Source organism: Musa acuminata, chromosome BXJ2-6 (genome assembly GCF_036884655.1).
Source record: "Musa acuminata AAA Group cultivar baxijiao chromosome BXJ2-6, Cavendish_Baxijiao_AAA, whole genome shotgun sequence".
In the NCBI taxonomy this organism is placed as follows: Eukaryota; Viridiplantae; Streptophyta; class Magnoliopsida; order Zingiberales; family Musaceae; genus Musa; species Musa acuminata.
Genome location: NC_088343.1, coordinates 42,600,987 through 42,619,564, shown reverse-complemented (window position 1 = coordinate 42,619,564; position 18,578 = coordinate 42,600,987). Strand labels below are relative to the sequence as shown.

Here is an 18,578-nt window from a genome sequence, read left to right as displayed (position 1 = left end):
TATTATCTCTTTACATTGGGCAATGTCATTCTGTTTTGGGTCCTCTAATGCTGGTGGTTAGAAGCCAGATGGATTTTTATGTAGTTGATATTTTATTTGAAACAACGTTATTCTCATTAATGTATGGTGGTACCGCTTTTCGGATGGCTTTGGTAGGAACGGTGGTATATTCTCATCAACCTCGTCGTTCCATGTTTTCTTGATAATTATGAGCATTATTTCACCGTGGTATCCATCTCTTGGCTTCGGTATGTGACTCTTGTTCATTCATCAAGTAAAACGGTTCTCCATATTCTGGGTCAGCAATGCTCTTTTTCCATGATTGTGCGTTGTGTCTTGTACTATAATGCTCTTTTTCCACTCATAAAAGCTATCATGATAAGGACACGAGAAAAAGAGAAAAAAAAGAAAAAGGAGCTTTATAAGTCAAACTATTAATTATTATTATTATTAATTATAATCATTCGAACAATTTAAATTTACTAAAAAGTTATAATCATTCGTATGTATATAGCAATATCAATTAAATTTTAAACATAATTATGCGGATAAGTAAACTTCAATTTCGAATCTAGTTATTTTCAAGCTTACTTATTTATTATTAATCGTAAGTAAGGTTGCCTACCGCTGCGCTGTTGTCCCCCGATCTCTTCCCTTCGGCAGCTGGGCGGATAGAGAAAGCGACTCCCAGCGCTCATCATCTATGCCGGTTTCTTCTTCTTCTTCTTCTTCTGCGGTCGATCGGGTTACTTAGGGTTTTCGAGAACTCTTTCCGCATCGATCGAAACCCTATTCTCCGTCCGACTAGGTCCGATCGATCGATTGCCCTTCTTTAAGCTTTCGCTTGCTCCGATTTGCGGTCCGATGATGGAAGCCTCCGGCAGAAGCTCGAATCCCTACCGAAGCCAGTCCGCCTCCTCCGGCAGCGGTTCTTCCAGGTGGTATCGGGTGCAGCTGTTGGCGTCCAATTTCATCCGGTCGCGTCTTTCCGACGTTTTGGACCACTTTGGGGTCTTGCGACCCAGGGCGAGTCACGCGGAGGCCGAGGGCTTGGTCGGTGGTGAGTCTCGCGTCCATGCTTCCGGTCGGATTGGTGGGTCTGCGGCCTCTACCGGCAGCGGTGGGGAAGTGTCTATACGGATTATTGGAGTGGGCGATCAGGAGAGTCTGCGGGTGGGATCGACCCAGCCACATCCTCTGGTAGTGGGGTCTGGAAGAGAGGGAGGTTCTAATGTTTCTGGCGTCTCAGGTGAGCCCATTGCTACTTTTTCGGAGAGGCGAGGAGGAGATGGAGGGAGTGATACTATGGTTGGTGAGTCAGCCTCGTCATCTTCTTCTGCGTCGGCATCTGTACCGCCTGTTGGTAGTAGGAGCATGGATGGAGACTCAAACATCACAGGAGGCAATAATAGAGATTCAACCTACCAGAGATATGATATACAGCAAATAGCAAGGTGGATCGAACAGATACTACCGTTCTCGTTGTTGCTACTGGTAGTCTTCATCAGGCAACATTTGCAAGGTAAGCTCTCTCAGAATTGGTTCTTCCAAATTGTAGCCATTGTCATTTATGTTATTTTTGTAAACTTTGGCAGTAATGATAAGCAGATAATCTTTGAAGTAGATATGTAGAATCAATAAATTTTACTTTACTTGTTTTGATGTCGCCATTTTTTATTTTTTATTTTGCTTCTGAACCATTAGTCTAAGAAAATTTTTTCTGGTTCCTTTGTCATTTTATCTTTTTTAACTTTATCATATGTTTCTTTTGTATGCAACCTTTACATACACAGGCTTCTTTGTCACTATTTGGATTGCAGCAGTGATGTTTAAGTCCAATGATATTTTGAGGAAGCAGACTGCTTTAAAGGTTTGTTATTGTTCTACTTTATGACACTTTTAAAGATGCAATTTACTCTGGATCTTGTGAAACTTCTTGCTGAATAACAATGCTACACTTTAATACAAATATATCCTTCCAAATGTGTTAAGATTACCTTTAAGTCTTGTTAAAATTAACAATGCTACATTTTGCTTAGGCATGATACAAATATAACATGCAATCTATTCCTCTGTGTATTTGGGTTTTGTTTTTAATCCAGCACATGATGAGTGCCTTGAGATGTTGATCTAATTTCTCCTGCTATAGCTTTATCACTTAAGGGGATCATGATAAGCAGTGCTTGCATAATAATTGCAAGTACTTGATTGTTGTATTAAATAACGACTAACATTATCTAGTTCAAACTAGAATACTGAAAATATCATTCACAAAGGTAGGATTGATATGTCAAGTGTGTCAACCAATTCAGAGCAATATTTAGGTCGAGTGCACAAAATTTTTGATTCTTGGTCTTATAAGGTAGCCAGACATGCTATCCAACTACTTATGCACAAATATTTTGCGCTCCAATAATTTGTGTAATCAGACATTGCTATCCAAGTACATCATGCACAAATATGTTACGCTCCAATGATCCGTGTAACCTCTGGAATTATTTTCTACAAAGTTAATAATGCAAATTAATTCCTTCACCATTCATTTATCACACACTTCTGAACAATGGTTCAAGATCAGAACAAGTAAGGGCAAATATTTTTCATATCTTAGACTTTAATGCAATTTCATGAGATATTGGAAGCATCTGGCTAGGTTTTCTTGTCGTTAGTGTCTTGTAGGTACTTGGTTTTTTTGCTGAGCAATTAGCACTTTTTTTCTGTTACGGATGGAACCTTCTATAATTTTGCTAGTTTTGGTCTCTGCAGGGTGAGAGAAAAATATCTGTCCTCATTGCAATCACACTAGTCTTCATGATTCATGTATTTGGAGTCTACTGGTGGTACAGGAACGATGATCTTCTATACCCTCTGGTCATGCTTCCCCCAAAGGAAATACTGCCATTTTGGCATGCCATTTTTATCATCATGGTCAATGGTATTTGCTTTATGATTAATATCTTCAGTTATTACGGCTTGTATGACCCTTCATTCCTGTCATACACTAGTATAAATCTGTCATCTAACATTCCAAATCTAGAACCTTTTAGTTTTGCTAAAGCCATACGCATCCATTTTCCTCCAGCGGTGTAGCCTGCTCTATTTTGTCTAGATTTTTGTTAATATTTGTAAATCTAGAATTTGCTTCACACTTTCATAAGCAAATTACTTGACGTATAGAGATATCTTTCCAAGCATTATGATTTTTCATGCTTGTTCAGTTTCAGCTTTCGTGCCCTCCCTTTCTTTTTTAAGATTTTTAGGATGACTTCAAAGAAATTTGTGTCATACCAATTTTCCAGAATCTGTTCCGTGTCTTTTTGGTCTTCGAGTTTTTCAAGCTTAATACATCCTTTTACTAAAATCTAGTTACAGATTATGAAATTATTTGTAGATTTTTAATATTTTGTATATCCTTTCATATCTTCCTCATAATATGATAGTTTAAGAGTTCCTGGTGTCACAGCTTATGGATGGTCTATTGTTATGTGTACTTTACAGATACTATGGTGCGCCAGGCAGCTATGGTTGTTAAGTGTTTTCTATTGATGTACTACAAAAACAGTAGGGGACACAACTATCGAAAGCAGGTAATCCAGCTCGTTTCATTTTCCACTAGTCTCAGTTAAGTATATTTAATTTTATGTTTTCAATCAGAATTTAGATAAGATACCACCATAATGAGTGAGGAACTTATCCGGTTGAAGTGTAACATGTACAACTTAGAGTAAGGTTCAATATAGATATATTTTGTCATCTGATCCATACTCATTTGACTGCACTTCTTGAGGCTCTGATGGTGATCTAATGTGAATGTCGAGAGAGAAGATATGGCGAATAAAGAGAATATGAAAACATGTAGCAGATATTAAATAAAGGTGCCTTTCTTATTGATTACATCATTACAATCAATCAGTCATGCTTAGAGTTTGCAGCAAAATCACTGGATTACAATCAATCAGTCATGCTTAGATTTTGCAGCAAAATCACTGGATTACAATCAATCAGTTATGCTTAGATTTTGCAGCAACACTGGGAATTGTGATCTTGACAACCATATGGTTGGCATGATTAAAGGGCAAAGGCTTATCATTAACTGCTATAGCTTCTTTCATGATGTCTTCTCTGTATGCTTGTGGATGTTTCTAACTTCTTTAAGCTCAAACCAGTATTTAGTGGTTTAGAAAACCATACGAATATTGTTTGTCATCATAAATGTTATCTACAGAAAGGTACAGGTTATCAGTAAACTAAACATTAATTTTCCAATATTTCTTTTTAGGGACAAATGTTGACGCTTGTTGAATACTTCCTTCTTTTGTACCGAGCTTTGTTGCCAACTCCTGTTTGGTACCGGTTCTTCCTGAACAAGGAATATGGAAGCCTCTTTTCATCCCTCACTACAGGGCTATACCTTACGTTCAAGCTGACATCAGTGGTGGAGAAAGTATGTCACTCGTCTCTTCTCTGCTAGCAAGCATCTGTTCTCCTTAATCTTGGAAGTACTAACAAACTGAAATTTTATAGTACAAGGTTACCTTTTCTAGAGTGTGATAACAAATCTTAACAAGCTGGAAATTCTAGCATGCTAGATGCAAGTTTGCCCTTTCCTAAAGTTTGAACCACAGTTCTTTGACACTAGCAAACCTGTGATTCCAGGTTCAATCGTTTTTTTCTGCATTGAAGGCGCTATCACGGAAGGTACATTATGGGTCTTATGCAACCACAGAACAGGTAAAATCTTAGTACTTGTACCACCAATGCTTTGTTAAAGGGTAATCAATTGAGTAAATTCTTGTATCTTTAGCTCGTTTTCCTTGCTTTTCTTCTCATGAAATATCACATCAAAATTAATTAAAATGTAACCTTGTTCATTGGGTATACTGATAATGGTATGAACATGAGTCACATTAGGGTTTAGACAGCCTACTCCTGGATTTCTGTTTTCAGCCAAAAGTGACAGAATTGAGAGAAAAGAGGAGGAAGCAAAGGAGTTACAAGTAAGAAAAAGAGAATTAAAATAGAATGAGTAGTCAAAATGACTATCTGTCAAGATATCATGTTATAACTTGTTCTCCATTAACATTAATTATCGAAACATAACTGATGCTTACTCTAACACTCAAGGGAGAAAGCACATATTAAACTAATCGACAGTCTACTGTAAAACTAAACAAGTGGGCTACCAATACCAGTGACATCAAGCATCAAGCATGGATCTTTTTCCTCTTATTCTCAAGTTGGATTTTGATGTCCTCTTTCTGTTAGGATTTCATTTCAAGCAGTTCCTTCCGTTGCAACAAGGAAGATGTTTAGCTCTTCTCATGGATTTGGAAGAATATTTTTCTCAACTGGTGAGACATCATTCTAGTAAAATATAGATTTTGGGAAGTCGATCTCTTGGTTTTCAAAGGAAGAAATTGCTAGTTCCACACATGAATCTTTGGTTCTGGTTTATAGATGAGAACAAACCAAACTGGTAAACTCCAGCTTGGAAATTACTTAAAGCAAGCCAATCCATTTTGGTTGGGAAACAAAACCAAACTTAAACGTAGTGGTTATATTTGGTTTCTAATTGATTTTATTTCTAATTAATCTAATTATAGGAATTTTGTGAAACAGCCAATATTAAAAAACATTGGAACTGGTTCACTTTAAAGGAAAAAGGCATATCAGCTTTGTGAAGAAATGAACAAAAATCCTACCTTGGAAGTCGTGAACCTGATAGTTTCTAAAATGCTCATGTGCATACCATGTAGGTCAGCATGGTATAGAATCCTTACACTTGGTATTCATTCAAAAATACCACAGAAATCTTTTATGGAATCATGACAAATAGATGTGAGAAAGAAATTTCCAAACAGTTGTAGCGGCAATGAGACTAAAATATAACTTTGAATTTATTTAACATTGAATAGGATCTTCTCTATACTAAGGAATTTGCATGGCAAATGCAATGAAATTAAGATACATTCTTTTCTACTAAAATTTATTTGATTGAGGCATTCAAATGTTTTTTTATCTAGTTGACGACATATGTTTCAAACTCAAAGCAACTGGCCTTACCATGGCAACTAGAACGGGAAAAGAAATTGATTTTCTGATGATCCTGTGGGACAAATGAGCCTGCAAGAAATCTTCAGAAAAAAGGAAACATCCTCAAGAACTTGATTTACTACATGATGATTACTGAAGGAAGATAGCAAAACAATGTGGACGCTTAGAAAAAGAGCAGTACTTAGTTTGTCTCAATTTTTGGAGCGTAAAACTATGGAACTAGTCCCAGTGGTTTTGGTGCAAGCATTAACCACTTTGCACTTAGAATTTTCTTCATTTGTGTCTACATCTTTATGCTTGATTTTGTACCTAGAGCAACATGAATGGAATCTCTCGCAGAAAAATTATAACTAAGAAGGTTTCTGTCATGCGATGCATTCACATGTCGTGGAATTAATACAGGTGATTGCAGCTGGTGATCTTTGTGCCATTTGCCAAGAGAAAATGCACGCTCCCATCTTACTTCATTGTAAACACATCTTCTGTGAGGACTGTGTCTCTGAGTGGTAAATTCTCTCTTTCATGTGCTTGTATGGGAAGAAGCTTCCACAAGTTGCTTATTAAATATTCGGATGTCGCCCTTTTTCAGGTTTGAGAGAGAAAGGACGTGTCCTCTGTGCAGGGCACTGGTCAAACCTGCAGATCTCCGGTCATTTGGTGATGGTTCCACGAGCTTGTTCTTTCAGCTGTTCTAGTTCAGGTCATCAGCTACATATACTGAGCCTGGGATACAGCATTATGGCCAGGAATTAGCAAGCAGGCTTCTTACCGCATTGTGGTGTATATGTTACGGTGTTCTGACAGCAGCTGAAGCTTTCTGTAAATGTCACCGCTGCTCGAGTTGATTGCTGTAACCAATCTATATATGCCCAGTATGGAATATCATGAAACAGAAGCAAGAGAAGTTTGACGGCATTTACAGTATAAATACGCATCTACCTCACATTATTGTCAATAAAATGTCCGCAGCATATATTTTTCAGTGAGTTAGTTGATGGTCATTGTCGATCAGAGACGATGATCGAGTCGGGCATTCGGTCATGTGGACAACCAATCAAACTTCCGCATGGTGCCTGATTTGTAGATAAAAATATCAGCTCCCTATAAAGGTTAGTAATTGTCATCAAAGATGCAATCATATAAAGTTTTGGTAGTCTCAGTAAATAAAGAATGAAAAAGAGTCCTTGTGAAGAGAAAACTATCTGGTAAATAGGGTTTTGTGTTTCTATATTAAATGCTAGAAGGTCTTTAAAATGCTAATTTTCATATATATATATAAAATCTTCAGTTCAGGGACATCAATATTGGGTCAGTGTAGTTGTTTTGCATGCATCAACATGATGATCTTGCTATTTTGTCATGATTGCTGTAATGGGGAATCAGAGCATCTGAAAATTTCCAACTTCGATAAACCTTCAAGGGTTCTACAAGTTTGTAAAAAAAATAATGTGATCTTTATGCAAGCAAAGACTTGAGAGTGAACTTTGAGAATCTTAAGATGAAGGCTAGCAAGACACAGGTCTCAATCTGTCACATTTAAGATGGAGCTCATCTTTGGTTCTGCGTGTTTAAGAACACTCCAATCCTTGTTTTCAACGTCAGAAAAGTTCATTCGACAGCAGTCCTTAACTCTTCGTCTCGCAGAAAGCCAGCATTTCAATGCAGGCTTTGCAGAGAGGAAGAGCTCAGTGGGTTGTTCCTCTTTCCAAGGTCGGCTTTACGTGCGCCTCAAGTCTGGCTTTTGGTGTGCAGCGCAGTCGCAGACAGCATGATAAGAAGCGAAAGTGTTCCTCCTGTGGCACACAGATGGGTGGAGGTTGGTGTGAGGTGGAGCTGCTCCCACTGTAACCATGGCATGGAAAAAGGCAAGCAAGCAAGCCATGGCCTTGGCCGTAGGCGTTACACAAAAGCAGTACCAAAACAGCTGGCTATGTGCAAACGACACGATGCCTGCACCAATCACTGCTTCTTGTCTGAATGCAGCAACACAGGGAGAGAGAGAGAGAGAGAGAGAGAGAGAGAGAGAGAGGAGGGGAGTTGTCGTCTCCTCTGTCCGTCCTCCCACATCCCCTGTTTTTTTGTTGGAAGAAGCATCACCCTTCATCATAGTCTCTGCCACCAAACGGATTTAGCGAAGGTTGATGTGACTGCAGGGGCCTTCGTATTGGACAAATGCCATGGACCGTCCGCCCAGCGGACACTGCTGAGTTGGGCAGTCTCAGTCTCTTGTCTCTGTTTCTTCAGCAGAGGAGACTTGAGCTGTAATGACTGTTCCTGGCATGGTTGCTTTGAATTTGAGCTGAAGCGTTCCAGACGCGGATTTAGGTAAGTTGTTATTGGTTGGATGTGTAAGAAGTAGAACGAGTGGCAGTGATCTGAAGCTGCCATGGGCCACTGGGTGGCAAGGCTGTCTCAATTCTGGAATCAGCTTTATTCAGCTACAACGAGCAGCAGCTTCACATGGACTTTGGGAAGGCCTCCCTCCCTCCTCAGAGTACTCGCGTCGAGACCAAGCTTACAAGACAACTGTATGACATGGACAAGCCTTCCCGGCACATATACCTATGAGGTACATAGCTATGATTAAGAGAGAGTCTAGCTACACATTGTACTGGGGGATCTGCTGCTGCTCTGCATCCCGCCGGATAACTGGGTCTCGGCGAGCATAATCCCCCCGAAGCGGGCAGAAGAGATTCTTTGCTGCGTGGAGACAAACTAGTCCTGATCAAAGAATACACTAATGGCGAGCAGGTAAGAAGACGATAACGATAATTGCGGGAGTCCACGAATTCATGTGAGTTGTTGTTGTACAAGTGGTCCATCCCAGGAAATTATAGTAACTCGGAACAGCTTTTAGTGGGATGGAGGGGGTGGGGAAGAGTGCGAGCCCGGTTGCTGGGAGTGGTCTTGTAATCTAGCATGGATTCCATCTCCTTTTCTTGTTCCCATGCAACTCGACTCTTGTTAGGGTGAGCGAGAAGGAATCATGTACATGTCATATAAATAGCAGCGAGAGTGCGGTGGAGGTGGAGGTGGAGGTGGAGATGGAGGTCTGGCTTTCCTTGTGGGCGGTCGGCGTCTGCGGCTTGCTTCTGATCTACTTCTACTCCGTCGCTTGGCTGCGGCCGGAGAGCATCCGAAACAAGCTGCGGCAGCAAGGCATCACCGGCCCTCCGTCGTCCTTCCTCTACGGGAACTCGCTCGAGATGAAGAAGCTCGTCATGGCGGAGCGATCTCGAGGCGGGCGAGGCGTGGAGATAAAGCACGACTACACCCCCCTCGTGTTTCCTTACTTCGAGCGGTGGAGGAAACACTACGGTACGATCCGATTGCACGCTTTGTTTATGCTCCTCCTCCTCCTTCTCCTCTTTCGCATCGGTGAATCCGCTTTGAAATGAGCTGGGATTCCTCTCGTGACTGGTCGTGTCTCGCCTGCAACACTTGCCTTGCGTTCCTTGTTCATGCAAGCGGACAGTGGGAGTTCAAACTGGGCCCAGAGGCGAGGACAAACATGATTGCTGCCTCTCCCTTTCGCCTTCGCCTTCGCCTGGTAGAGACGCTGCGAGGAGAAACGAGAAGGAGAGGTTGTGCTTTATGGAAAGAGACCCGAGGGTAAAGAGTGAGGCAGATATGAAAAGGATGGGGAGGAGACAGGAAGAAGGATCCTCATGGAGACATTGTCTGACTGACCAGTTTTCGGAGCATGATCTCCACACGTCTCTGCAGAAAGTGGTGTTGGTGATGTCTTCCGCCTGATGAAGCTTAGAATTCCCATAATATTCTTGTGATCAACGCGTTTGAGGAAATGAATCTGTGGCTCAGAACAGTGGCAGTGTGACGCACAGCCTAAGATGAGATCTCATCGAGTCGTGTTTGGTGTCCGATACACATCGCCGATGGCATGTCCAATTAAAGACGGCCACCGTAAAGATTCCACAGGTGGTCACATCAGGAACCATGACAAAGCCAAATTCACCGAGCTTGAGCTTACCACATCAACTTAGAGGAACAACAACAATAAATAATTAGATACAATAGGGTGGAACAGAAAGAAAGATCCAATGTTTGATGATGATGATGATGCATCGTTTCGATTCATGCAGGTCCAGTGTTCTCGTATTCGATGGGCAATGTGGTCGCCTTGCACGTGAGCCATCCGGATCTTGTGAAGGAAATCAGCCTCTGTTCATCTCTGGACCTGGGAAAGGCCACCTACTTGAAGAAGACCCATGAGCCTCTGTTCGGTGAAGGCATTCTGAAATCCAATGGGGTGTCTTGGTCTCACCAAAGGAAGATTATAGCACCCGAGTTCTTCTCCGACAAGGTTAAGGTAGTGAACGCAGCTTCCTTCCTTGAATACACACCATTTTCGGTTCATCGGACCGGGGACTCACACCGGCTGGCATGTGTGTGGAAAATGCATGCAGGGCATGGTGGATTTGATGGTGGACTCTGCCATCCCTGTGCTGAAGTCGTGGGAGGAAACAGTGGAGCTCGGAGGAGGAACTGCAGAAATAAAGGTTGATGAGGATTTAAGGTGCTACTCTGCAGATGTGATCTCCAGAACATGTTTCGGGAGCAACTACATCAGGGGGAAAGAGATCTTTCAGAAGCTGAGAGCGCTGCAAAAGGCTGTTTCAAGACCCAATCTCTTCGCTGAAATCACCGGATTAAGGTGCTGCTGCTATCTATATATGATCCCCCTTTCATCCCCCCCGCCCCCCCCCGCCGTCTCTGTTGCTTCTGTGATGCCAAGTATGCTGGCGTCCTGACAGATGTCTTCCCACGAAAAGAGGCCGAGAGGTGAGGAGGCTGAACAAGGAAGTGAATTCCCTCATCCTGAAGACGGTGAAGGAGGAGGGCGAGGGAAGGGAGAACCGCACGTCGCAGCACAGCCTGCTGCATGCCATCCTCCGCAGCGCCAACAACGGCCTGACCTACACCCACGCCTCCGACAGCTTCATAGTGGACAACTGCAAGAACATATACTTCGCCGGCCACGAGGCCACTGCCGTGGCCACGACGTGGTGCCTCATGTTGCTCGCCCTGCACCCGGAGTGGCAAGCTCGCGCTCGCGCCGAGGCGGCGGAGGTCTGCGGCGGCCGGTCGCTGGACGCCCACGCACTCCAAAAGATGAAGACGGTGAGCACTGAATCCTCTTCTTCATTGCAGCAGCAGCAGCAGCAGCAACACTACTTTCCCCTTGCACTTGATCTCACCTACTGGGGCTGCAGTTAACCATGGTGATCCAGGAGACGCTGCGGCTGTACCCTCCCGGAGCATTCGTGGCGAGAGAGGCACTACAGGAGATGGAGTTTGGGGGGATTCACATCCCCAAAGGCGTCAACATCTACGTGCCCGTCTCCACCTTGCACCACGACGCCACCATCTGGGGTGCAGACGTGCTGGAGTTCAAGCCCGAGAGGTTCGCCCGGGGCATCATGGGGGCGTGTCAGCTCCCACAGACGTACTTGCCCTTCGGGGCCGGGCCACGGACGTGTCTGGGCCAGAACTTCGCCATGATCGAGTTGAAGGTCATCCTCTCCCTCATCCTCCTTAGGTTCAGCTTCTCATTGTCACCGAACTACTTCCACTCCCCATCCTTGAGGTTGATTGTAGAGCCTGAGTTCGGAGTGAAGCTCATGGTGAAGAAGGCTTGACATGATGACTCGCCTAACCTGATTATATATATATATATATTTCAATCAAAATATACTTGTTTTACTTGGGTTTACAAGTTGTTTAGGTAAAGTGGGTAAAAGTAATTGTATGCATCAAAGCTCAAGAACATTTTACAGCCACTAAATGCCTCTCACCTCTGTCCTTCTCTCAGTTAAAACCCTCATACGCCACCATTATCTGTACTACGGTAGATTGGAAGGCATTACCTGATTTCATCTCTCTCTCTCTCTCTCTATACATATACATCTATATACTGGTTATGTTGCGCGAGTGGTCAACAGATATTCTCTTAGCAGAAGTCTCAACGCACCTCCCTCTCTCTCTCTCTCTCTCTCTCTTCAGAAACATCCATCATCAATTTTGTGCTTAATCTTTTTTAGCAGAACTTTTGTCCTTGGTGAACTTGATGGCGTCAGACACCAACAGATGATTGAATTGTTCCTATTAATTAGCTTCTGCAGTTCTCCTACTTGTGCAATTCTGGTGCAAAGAATAATGTGATATTTTCATTCAGATTTCAGAGAGAATTCCTTTTTGTTGACAAAAGCTATGAAAAAATGAGAAATAATTTTACTTCCCACAGATGATCGTGAAAACTAAAACACGTGTTCTGTGACTTCACGCAGTTGCTGAGTTGTCAGCAAGGCTCGATTCAATCTGAGTGTGCAAAGTCGTGCTTCCTAACGAGAGAGTCGACATCACGTAACGTTGGGACATCGTCTACCGAGCCGATTTGACGTAGAGCTAGGGGTTGTTGTTCCTTTATCACTGGGCTCCTGCATACAAGTCGAAGTCAAAAGAAGGAATCCCGACTCAACCTCTCCGAAACTTAAGTTAGCATAGTGATGATGGGGTGGATTTTAGTATCCAAGTTCTGACCCCCTAAGCTAGTCGGGCGACTGACTTTTATATCCGCGATCAAGGATTGATCGTACTTGGTCCGTTGATGCTCGCCGACGCTCCAAGGCTCATATTCTCACTAACTGACCTACATGGCTTTGCGCTTTTCCGAGCAATTCTATACTGTGCAACGCCGTCTTGTACAACCTCAGGTGATGCGGGCGCAATCGATTGTCTCGTACGATTCCGAGATACCACATCAACTCTGATGTGACGAGTGAATAAATACCAAAATATGCCCTTTCTACACCCATTCATTAATTTTCATGATGAAATTTGGCCATGAATCCATTTACTTAGGCCATGTAATTACCTTACTGCATAAAATATCCAGCAAATTCACAAAATAAAAGGTGGAGTTGGCATAAAAGTCAACTCAGATCTAACATCAAACATGATGTTACAAAAAATTAAGTGTTGCATAATTTCACCCGAGGATGGAGGAGATGGGAAGCAAATCCATCATTTCATCACACTACGACAGGTTGAAATGATTAAAACAGTCTCTCACTCAAACTGCTACCTTGGACAACATCTGCCAAACGAAGCATCAAAAAAGAGAGTTTTGTTTCCTTACCCTCTCATCTCTCCTTCCCTTTTCTTCTTTTACATGATTTGCTATCCTTTTTACAGCCATTCTACGGACCACTACATGCACACAAGCCATAGAAGAAGACACAGCAGAAGAGACTCAGACTCTCAGAAGCGATCCACGAGACCCGAACATTTGGTCGAGCAGTATGACGATGGCCATTGCGAGGGTGGCGTCGAACCCCGGCTCGACGATGAGGCGGAACACGTCGGCGCCGAAGGCGACACCGCCGACCGGCTCCTTTCGCTTGATCTGCGCCAGCTGCCGCCGCCCGTCGTCGTAGACGGCGCAGCATCGCCGCGAGTAGGAGCCCTCGACCTCGTAGGCGAGGCAGGACTTGGCGCGGGAGGAACACGGGGTCACATGCACCACCGACCTGGAACTGATGAGGTTTACTTGCTTCTTGACCGCAAACCGCGGGTTGGCCACCTCCTCCCCTTGGTAGATCAGCCAGTGTTCTCCCAGACTAAGCTTCTGCGCGCAGAACGAGCGATCAGACGAAGAACAGAGACAATACGCAGAAAAATCGAATCTTTTTTATGCTCGAACAACAAAGATCGGATCTTCTTCTTCTTCTTCTCAGACTAGATCAAAACGAAAGCAAGAGCGATCTACCTTCCTTCGAATCGTTAACAGAGGCTTCCCGTCGGCCTCCATGAGGACGATCTCCCCTTTACTCCCGGAGGCATAGTTGTCGACTCGAAACACAAGATTCCCCTTCGCGTCGAAGACGGTGAACCCGTCGCCGTGGAAGAGTAGCGACTTCCGCCAAACCGTCAGCGCCGCCGCCTCGCATCCGCCGGAGGACGCGTTCGGGTGGACCTTCGTCATCGCCGGGATCCGAAGCGAGGACTGGGCAGCCGCAGGAGGAAGCCGCGGTCGCTACTTATAGCGTCTTCCGCCAAAAAAGCCCACGGAGGGTAGTCTAGAGAATTCATCTCCGCACGTGCGCTGCAGCTGCCGTGACGTCGACGGGGTATTAGAACCCGATTAGAGTAATTGCGGCGTTAAGCCTTCCATGGATTCGACCGTAATCGGGAGTCGTGGCTCTTAGGAAGCCACGTGGCAGATTATTTAGTGCTAATGACAGTGGATGGCTTCAACGGGTCGGTGTTTAATTAAAATTGAGAGATTTTTTTATCGCAAAAAATCGAGATATGTCGGACGAGAAATACAATTAACAAACGATGAGAGGTCTTTTCTTTGATTCAGTCATTTGTCTTATCAATCGTTCTAATAATACTCTAATTATTTTGTGATGTCACGATAGACTAATTTAATGAGGCCGTACTGAATTAGGCTGTATGTGGAGCAATTCATCGTTGATACTTAGAAGCGTTGACCGTAAAGGATATGTTCGACCGATATAAACAAAGATCTTCATCCATATCCTGCAAAATGCACGAATTACAATTCATTGCTCCCAACCTTACATGGCTACGCTACACTCTGATCTCCATGCTTTAGAAAGTTTGATTACTTCAAAATTTGACTTTGATCGACGTGCACCCATTCCCCCAAGCAACAAAGTCCAATCCTTCCCCTAACTATTAATTATAAAGAACAGTAATATAATGTTGATGATTCATATTCGATAAATTATAATTTAAATGGATGAATATGATATTTTTAGTATTTTAATGAGACTAAGTATATATTATTCATATAATTAGTTATTTTTAACATTTCGATGTTTACACTTTTAAAAGTTATATTATGATTCGTACGAGTGAAACATTGAGATACAGTTAAAAAATTAATTTATAGGATTAAAAAAATCAAAAGAGAAAAGAAGTTAAATATTTTATTTCATAAGTATATAGATCTCGATTTAATTTTTGAAAATATATGAATCGAAATGATAAAAAATAACTAATTATAGAGGATAATATATAATTAATTTTTTAAAAAGATAGATACGAGTAAGAGATAGAGAGAGAGAGAGAGAGTTAAAAAATGAAAAGAAAGAATGATTTTGTTGGAGTAACGGGTTTAAATATTTTATTTTTATAAGAATAATATCAAAATAATTAATTATAAAGATAATGCATAATTAGTCTTTTTTTTTAAAGATAAACATGTGAAAGAGATAGAGTTATATATTGCCGCATATTGGATTGGGACAGAGACCCTGACAGGACCCGACCCACGCCCAAGATCGGGTCTCTACCATGTCCCCTCGGAAAAGGAGGCAGGCAATGTAATAATGCAGGCCATATTCCAAGGCAGGGAAAGACAGAAAAGGAGAGGTGGATTCCAACTTTTGCTAAAGGAAGCAGAAACAAAAGAAGCCTAATGGAAGCATGCTCGAGATCGAGATGGTCTCACAATCCCATGGCTGGGATCCCGCTGATATATGATACGGCAGAAATTATGTTCACTTGCGAATATTTGGTGAAATGGATGGATTGAGGTGACATGTTCTCTTCATGAGCGAGAGAGAGAGAGAGAGATGCAAACGACTAGAAGACATTTAGGTGATTGGTTTTGGTCGTTCTTTCCTTGTTGTGCATCAATGGATCTTTATAATCCGATGGAGAGAGTAAAATGATGAGGAAAAATATCTAACGCAGACAACATCTTGTTGCAGAATCTGTCACCGACTTGCTTGACCAGATAACTTGTCAGCACTACCAAGTCATGTAGATTTTGTCGGCATCACAAGCTGAGGAGCTAACACCATTGACTGTGTTTGTGGAAGGAACCAATTGCTAGCGAGCTTTCAATTGCCAACACACGTACAACCTTTTCAAGGCCTGGAAAGGATTTCATGGACGTCACAACCGCACCTCGAATAATTGCAGATGGGAAAGAAGAGAATGAGTGAACTAGATTTCAGATACCCGCTTCCACAACTCAGTGCTCCATCACCGCATTGGTTCATCTGATTCAAACATGGCCATTGTTGTCGAGGGGCCGAGCTTGTAGGCGTATGGTTCAGAGAACACATGGGCAGCGGCAACGATGTGGACGGCAAATGAAGCACGTCTTGTTGGTTCAGGAGAAAAGATCGTACTGACTGAATGATCCATTCTTCGATGGGAGACTTTTGATTCCAGGCGCAGGAAAACACCGATGGAGTTGGATTGATGATCCAACACTTTTTGTCTCCTTTTATCGTATTGTGTGGACAACTCTGCCTCAGCATTTTCGACCTTATTTTACAGGGAATGGGGAGGATCGAGTGGAGAATATGGTAGAGTGAACAGACTGAGCTGCAGGAGCATGTCACCGCGCAGCTTGCGAGGACTAAAGGCTGAATGAGATGGGGAGGTGCAGTGAAGGACTCGAGCTCTCTGGTCCAATGACAGAAGCGAGAACTTTACAGAGAGGTGATAAGAAGAAAGGCAGATGTTGCTCTTGAATCATCATAAGTCACACAGCTGTAAGGTTTCGTTTGACTTTAATATGGACTCGACTGTGGCCTCCGCTCAAAGGTAAAGATTTTATTATCTGTTCACAGAACATTAAGATTCTCAAGACATTTACGTAGACGATTGTCTCACGTACGATATAGAAGAACACTACCGTCAAAAGCAGCCATCTCAATACCTAACGTACTCATCTCTTCCTCAGTACATGTCGTGCTCATCTCTTCTCTTCCACGTGAAACAGGGGAACTTCTCAACAGAGGCGCGGTCGCATGAACAGCGAGGCTTGATGGGGAGATTCGCGTTCAGCGGTGAGGTGATTGGGTCGTCGGCTGCACCGCATCGACCGAAGCGGTGTCAACGCACGCCGGGAAGCAGCGTCGGCGGCTTCGACGTCGATGGCGTTGAGGGGATGATTTGCCCTGGCTTGACAGGGAGAGCGTCAGGATATCGTGGACCGAAAGCTGTTTGTTGAAATGAGGTGGAAGACGACGACCGTCCACCGTGTTTACTCACCGCATTTGCCTTTGTGGCCGACTGCTCCACTGCATGGCCGGAATGAATCACCCCTGAGGCATTAAAGGGGTCGGTCGTCTCTCACAAGCCTGCCTATGTGGCGCCCAGCTTACGTGTCTGCGAAGAGTAAATTGCCAAATAAAATAATATCTAGAGTACACGTCAGTTGACATGCTTTAAGGGGTGACTCTGTAGTGTTGAGTTAGATTTTGAAGGGTGATTTGGCATCCAAGAGCTTTGAAACGTGGCACCCCCGGACTCATCATGGGCCGATTCCGTCGACTTTAAAGGAAGCGGGGTCGTTCAAATTCTCCGAGGCGGAGGGAATGGGCGGGAATCTCTCCTTCCCTTTCGGCCTCGATGCCGACGGCTGTGCCTCTCCTCCTGGCGATCGCTCCCGCAGCGGAAAGAAAACTCGAGTCTTCGGTGCTCTCGCTATTGCGATCAAGAAATCTGGGAGAAGCCCTGTCGCGGTAGGTTCTTGCCCCGCTCCACCGATCTCCTCTCCATCTCTTGATCTGCTTCTGCTTTGATCTCCGTTAGACTTCTTTGTTTCTTCTCTTTTGCTTCCGCTTTGGTGATTGGGTGCAGAGATTCTTTCGGCATTTCGGCTCTTTCGAAGAAGAAATCCTTTGACGGTCATGGCTACTGGAACTGCGATTCGATATGGCAAATGATTCCTCATCACAAACAAACACATATCTGCGATTTATTTAGTAACGAGAAACATCGTCGATTTAATTGGTAATGACATACGTATATATTCATCATTTTAGACACCAAAGAGGCTCTGTTTGTAAAGTCTATTTTTATGGTGATTTTGTTTTTTTGGCTCTTCAAACACCGTTACAAGCGTATATTAGTCTCTCCATCTCGATCACTAACTATGCTTGAGATGTTACAAAAGGTCAATCAATATATTATCGTTAAGACGTTAGTAACGGAGAGGTGGGATGAATCTGTAACTAGATCTCATCGATATTGCATAAAATATTAGGTGGGATTATCTCGATCGAGGATCGATCTCACCCCATCAACATGTCTCGAAAATAAGTTATCCTTCATATTAGAGAAAAAGGGATACTTCAAGATTCTCGACCCCTAAGATCAATTTCAAGAAGAGTCAAAATCCAAGTATTGTCGCTTCTATGATAATAAGGACTGACTTGATCTGAATGAGCAAATAGAGGAGTTCATTCGTTAGGGTTACCTCAATCATTTTGCCTGCAAAAAGCGAGAAGCCTCTCTTGAGCTTGAGGGGCCCGTCGAGAGACAAATAAACATAATAGTCAATGGACCTAACTCAAGAGGGATAGCTTATTGGGCCAAAGTGCCTATGCCCAAGATGCTGTAGAGAAGTATTGACACATGGAGAGTGACATGAAGATTTATGTTCCGAGAAAAGGTAGAGTATCTCAACCCAAAAGCATGATAACACTTAGGTTGTCTTAGATAGGATGATT

At 43.1% G+C, this 18,578-nt stretch overlaps 3 protein-coding genes across 4 annotated transcripts; 2 read left to right on the top strand and 1 right to left on the bottom strand.

The window, feature by feature from the left end:
- The first annotated feature begins 614 nt into the window (after positions 1-614).
- On the top strand, positions 615-7,036 carry LOC135615735 (uncharacterized). 2 transcript variants are annotated; one of them, XM_065114637.1, is made up of 8 exons: positions 615-1,522; positions 1,794-1,870; positions 2,767-2,935; positions 3,499-3,587; positions 4,280-4,444; positions 4,657-4,731; positions 6,457-6,560; positions 6,644-7,036. In XM_065114637.1, exons 1-8 carry the CDS (start codon positions 865-867, stop codon positions 6,747-6,749), a joined length of 1,443 nt encoding a protein of 480 aa, XP_064970709.1. In that variant the 5' UTR covers positions 615-864; the 3' UTR covers positions 6,750-7,036. The 2 variants fall into 2 exon arrangements, with proteins under 2 accessions (XP_064970709.1, XP_064970710.1); XM_065114638.1 differs by lacking the exon at positions 6,644-7,036 and adding an exon at positions 5,266-5,351.
- Positions 7,037-8,491: 1,455 nt separating this feature from the next.
- On the top strand, positions 8,492-11,778 carry LOC103989664 (cytochrome P450 714B2). The gene is made up of 5 exons (XM_009408586.3): positions 8,492-9,372; positions 10,158-10,384; positions 10,482-10,729; positions 10,830-11,196; positions 11,289-11,778. Exons 1-5 carry the CDS (start codon positions 9,099-9,101, stop codon positions 11,712-11,714), a joined length of 1,542 nt encoding a protein of 513 aa, XP_009406861.2. The 5' UTR covers positions 8,492-9,098; the 3' UTR covers positions 11,715-11,778.
- A 1,307-nt stretch (positions 11,779-13,085) lies between these two features.
- LOC135613706 (protein LURP-one-related 8-like) lies at positions 13,086-14,094 on the bottom strand. Its single transcript, XM_065110745.1, has 2 exons — positions 13,844-14,094; positions 13,086-13,702 (listed from the first exon to the last, which is right to left on the bottom strand). Exons 1-2 carry the CDS (start codon positions 14,057-14,059, stop codon positions 13,328-13,330), a joined length of 591 nt encoding a protein of 196 aa, XP_064966817.1. The 5' UTR covers positions 14,060-14,094; the 3' UTR covers positions 13,086-13,327.
- Positions 14,095-18,578: the final 4,484 nt, after the last annotated feature.

Bases quoted from the DNA above. Each gene is read 5' to 3' on its own strand.
- LOC135615735 (XM_065114637.1), top strand. From the start codon at position 865: ATGATGGAAGCCTCCGGCAGAAGCTCGAATCCCTACCGAAGCCAGTCC. The intron at 1,523-1,793 runs GTAAGCTCTCTC...TTACATACACAG, and splicing joins CATCAGGCAACATTTGCAAG to GCTTCTTTGTCACTATTTGG. The intron at 6,561-6,643 runs GTAAATTCTCTC...GCCCTTTTTCAG, and splicing joins GAGGACTGTGTCTCTGAGTG to GTTTGAGAGAGAAAGGACGT.
- LOC103989664 (XM_009408586.3), top strand. From the start codon at position 9,099: ATGGAGGTCTGGCTTTCCTTGTGGGCGGTCGGCGTCTGCGGCTTGCTT. The intron at 10,385-10,481 runs GTAGTGAACGCA...AAATGCATGCAG, and splicing joins TCTTCTCCGACAAGGTTAAG to GGCATGGTGGATTTGATGGT. The intron at 10,730-10,829 runs GTGCTGCTGCTA...GCGTCCTGACAG, and splicing joins GCTGAAATCACCGGATTAAG to ATGTCTTCCCACGAAAAGAG.
- LOC135613706 (XM_065110745.1), bottom strand. From the start codon at position 14,059: ATGACGAAGGTCCACCCGAACGCGTCCTCCGGCGGATGCGAGGCGGCG. The intron at 13,703-13,843 runs GTAGATCGCTCT...TTCTGCGCGCAG, and splicing joins TGTTAACGATTCGAAGGAAG to AAGCTTAGTCTGGGAGAACA.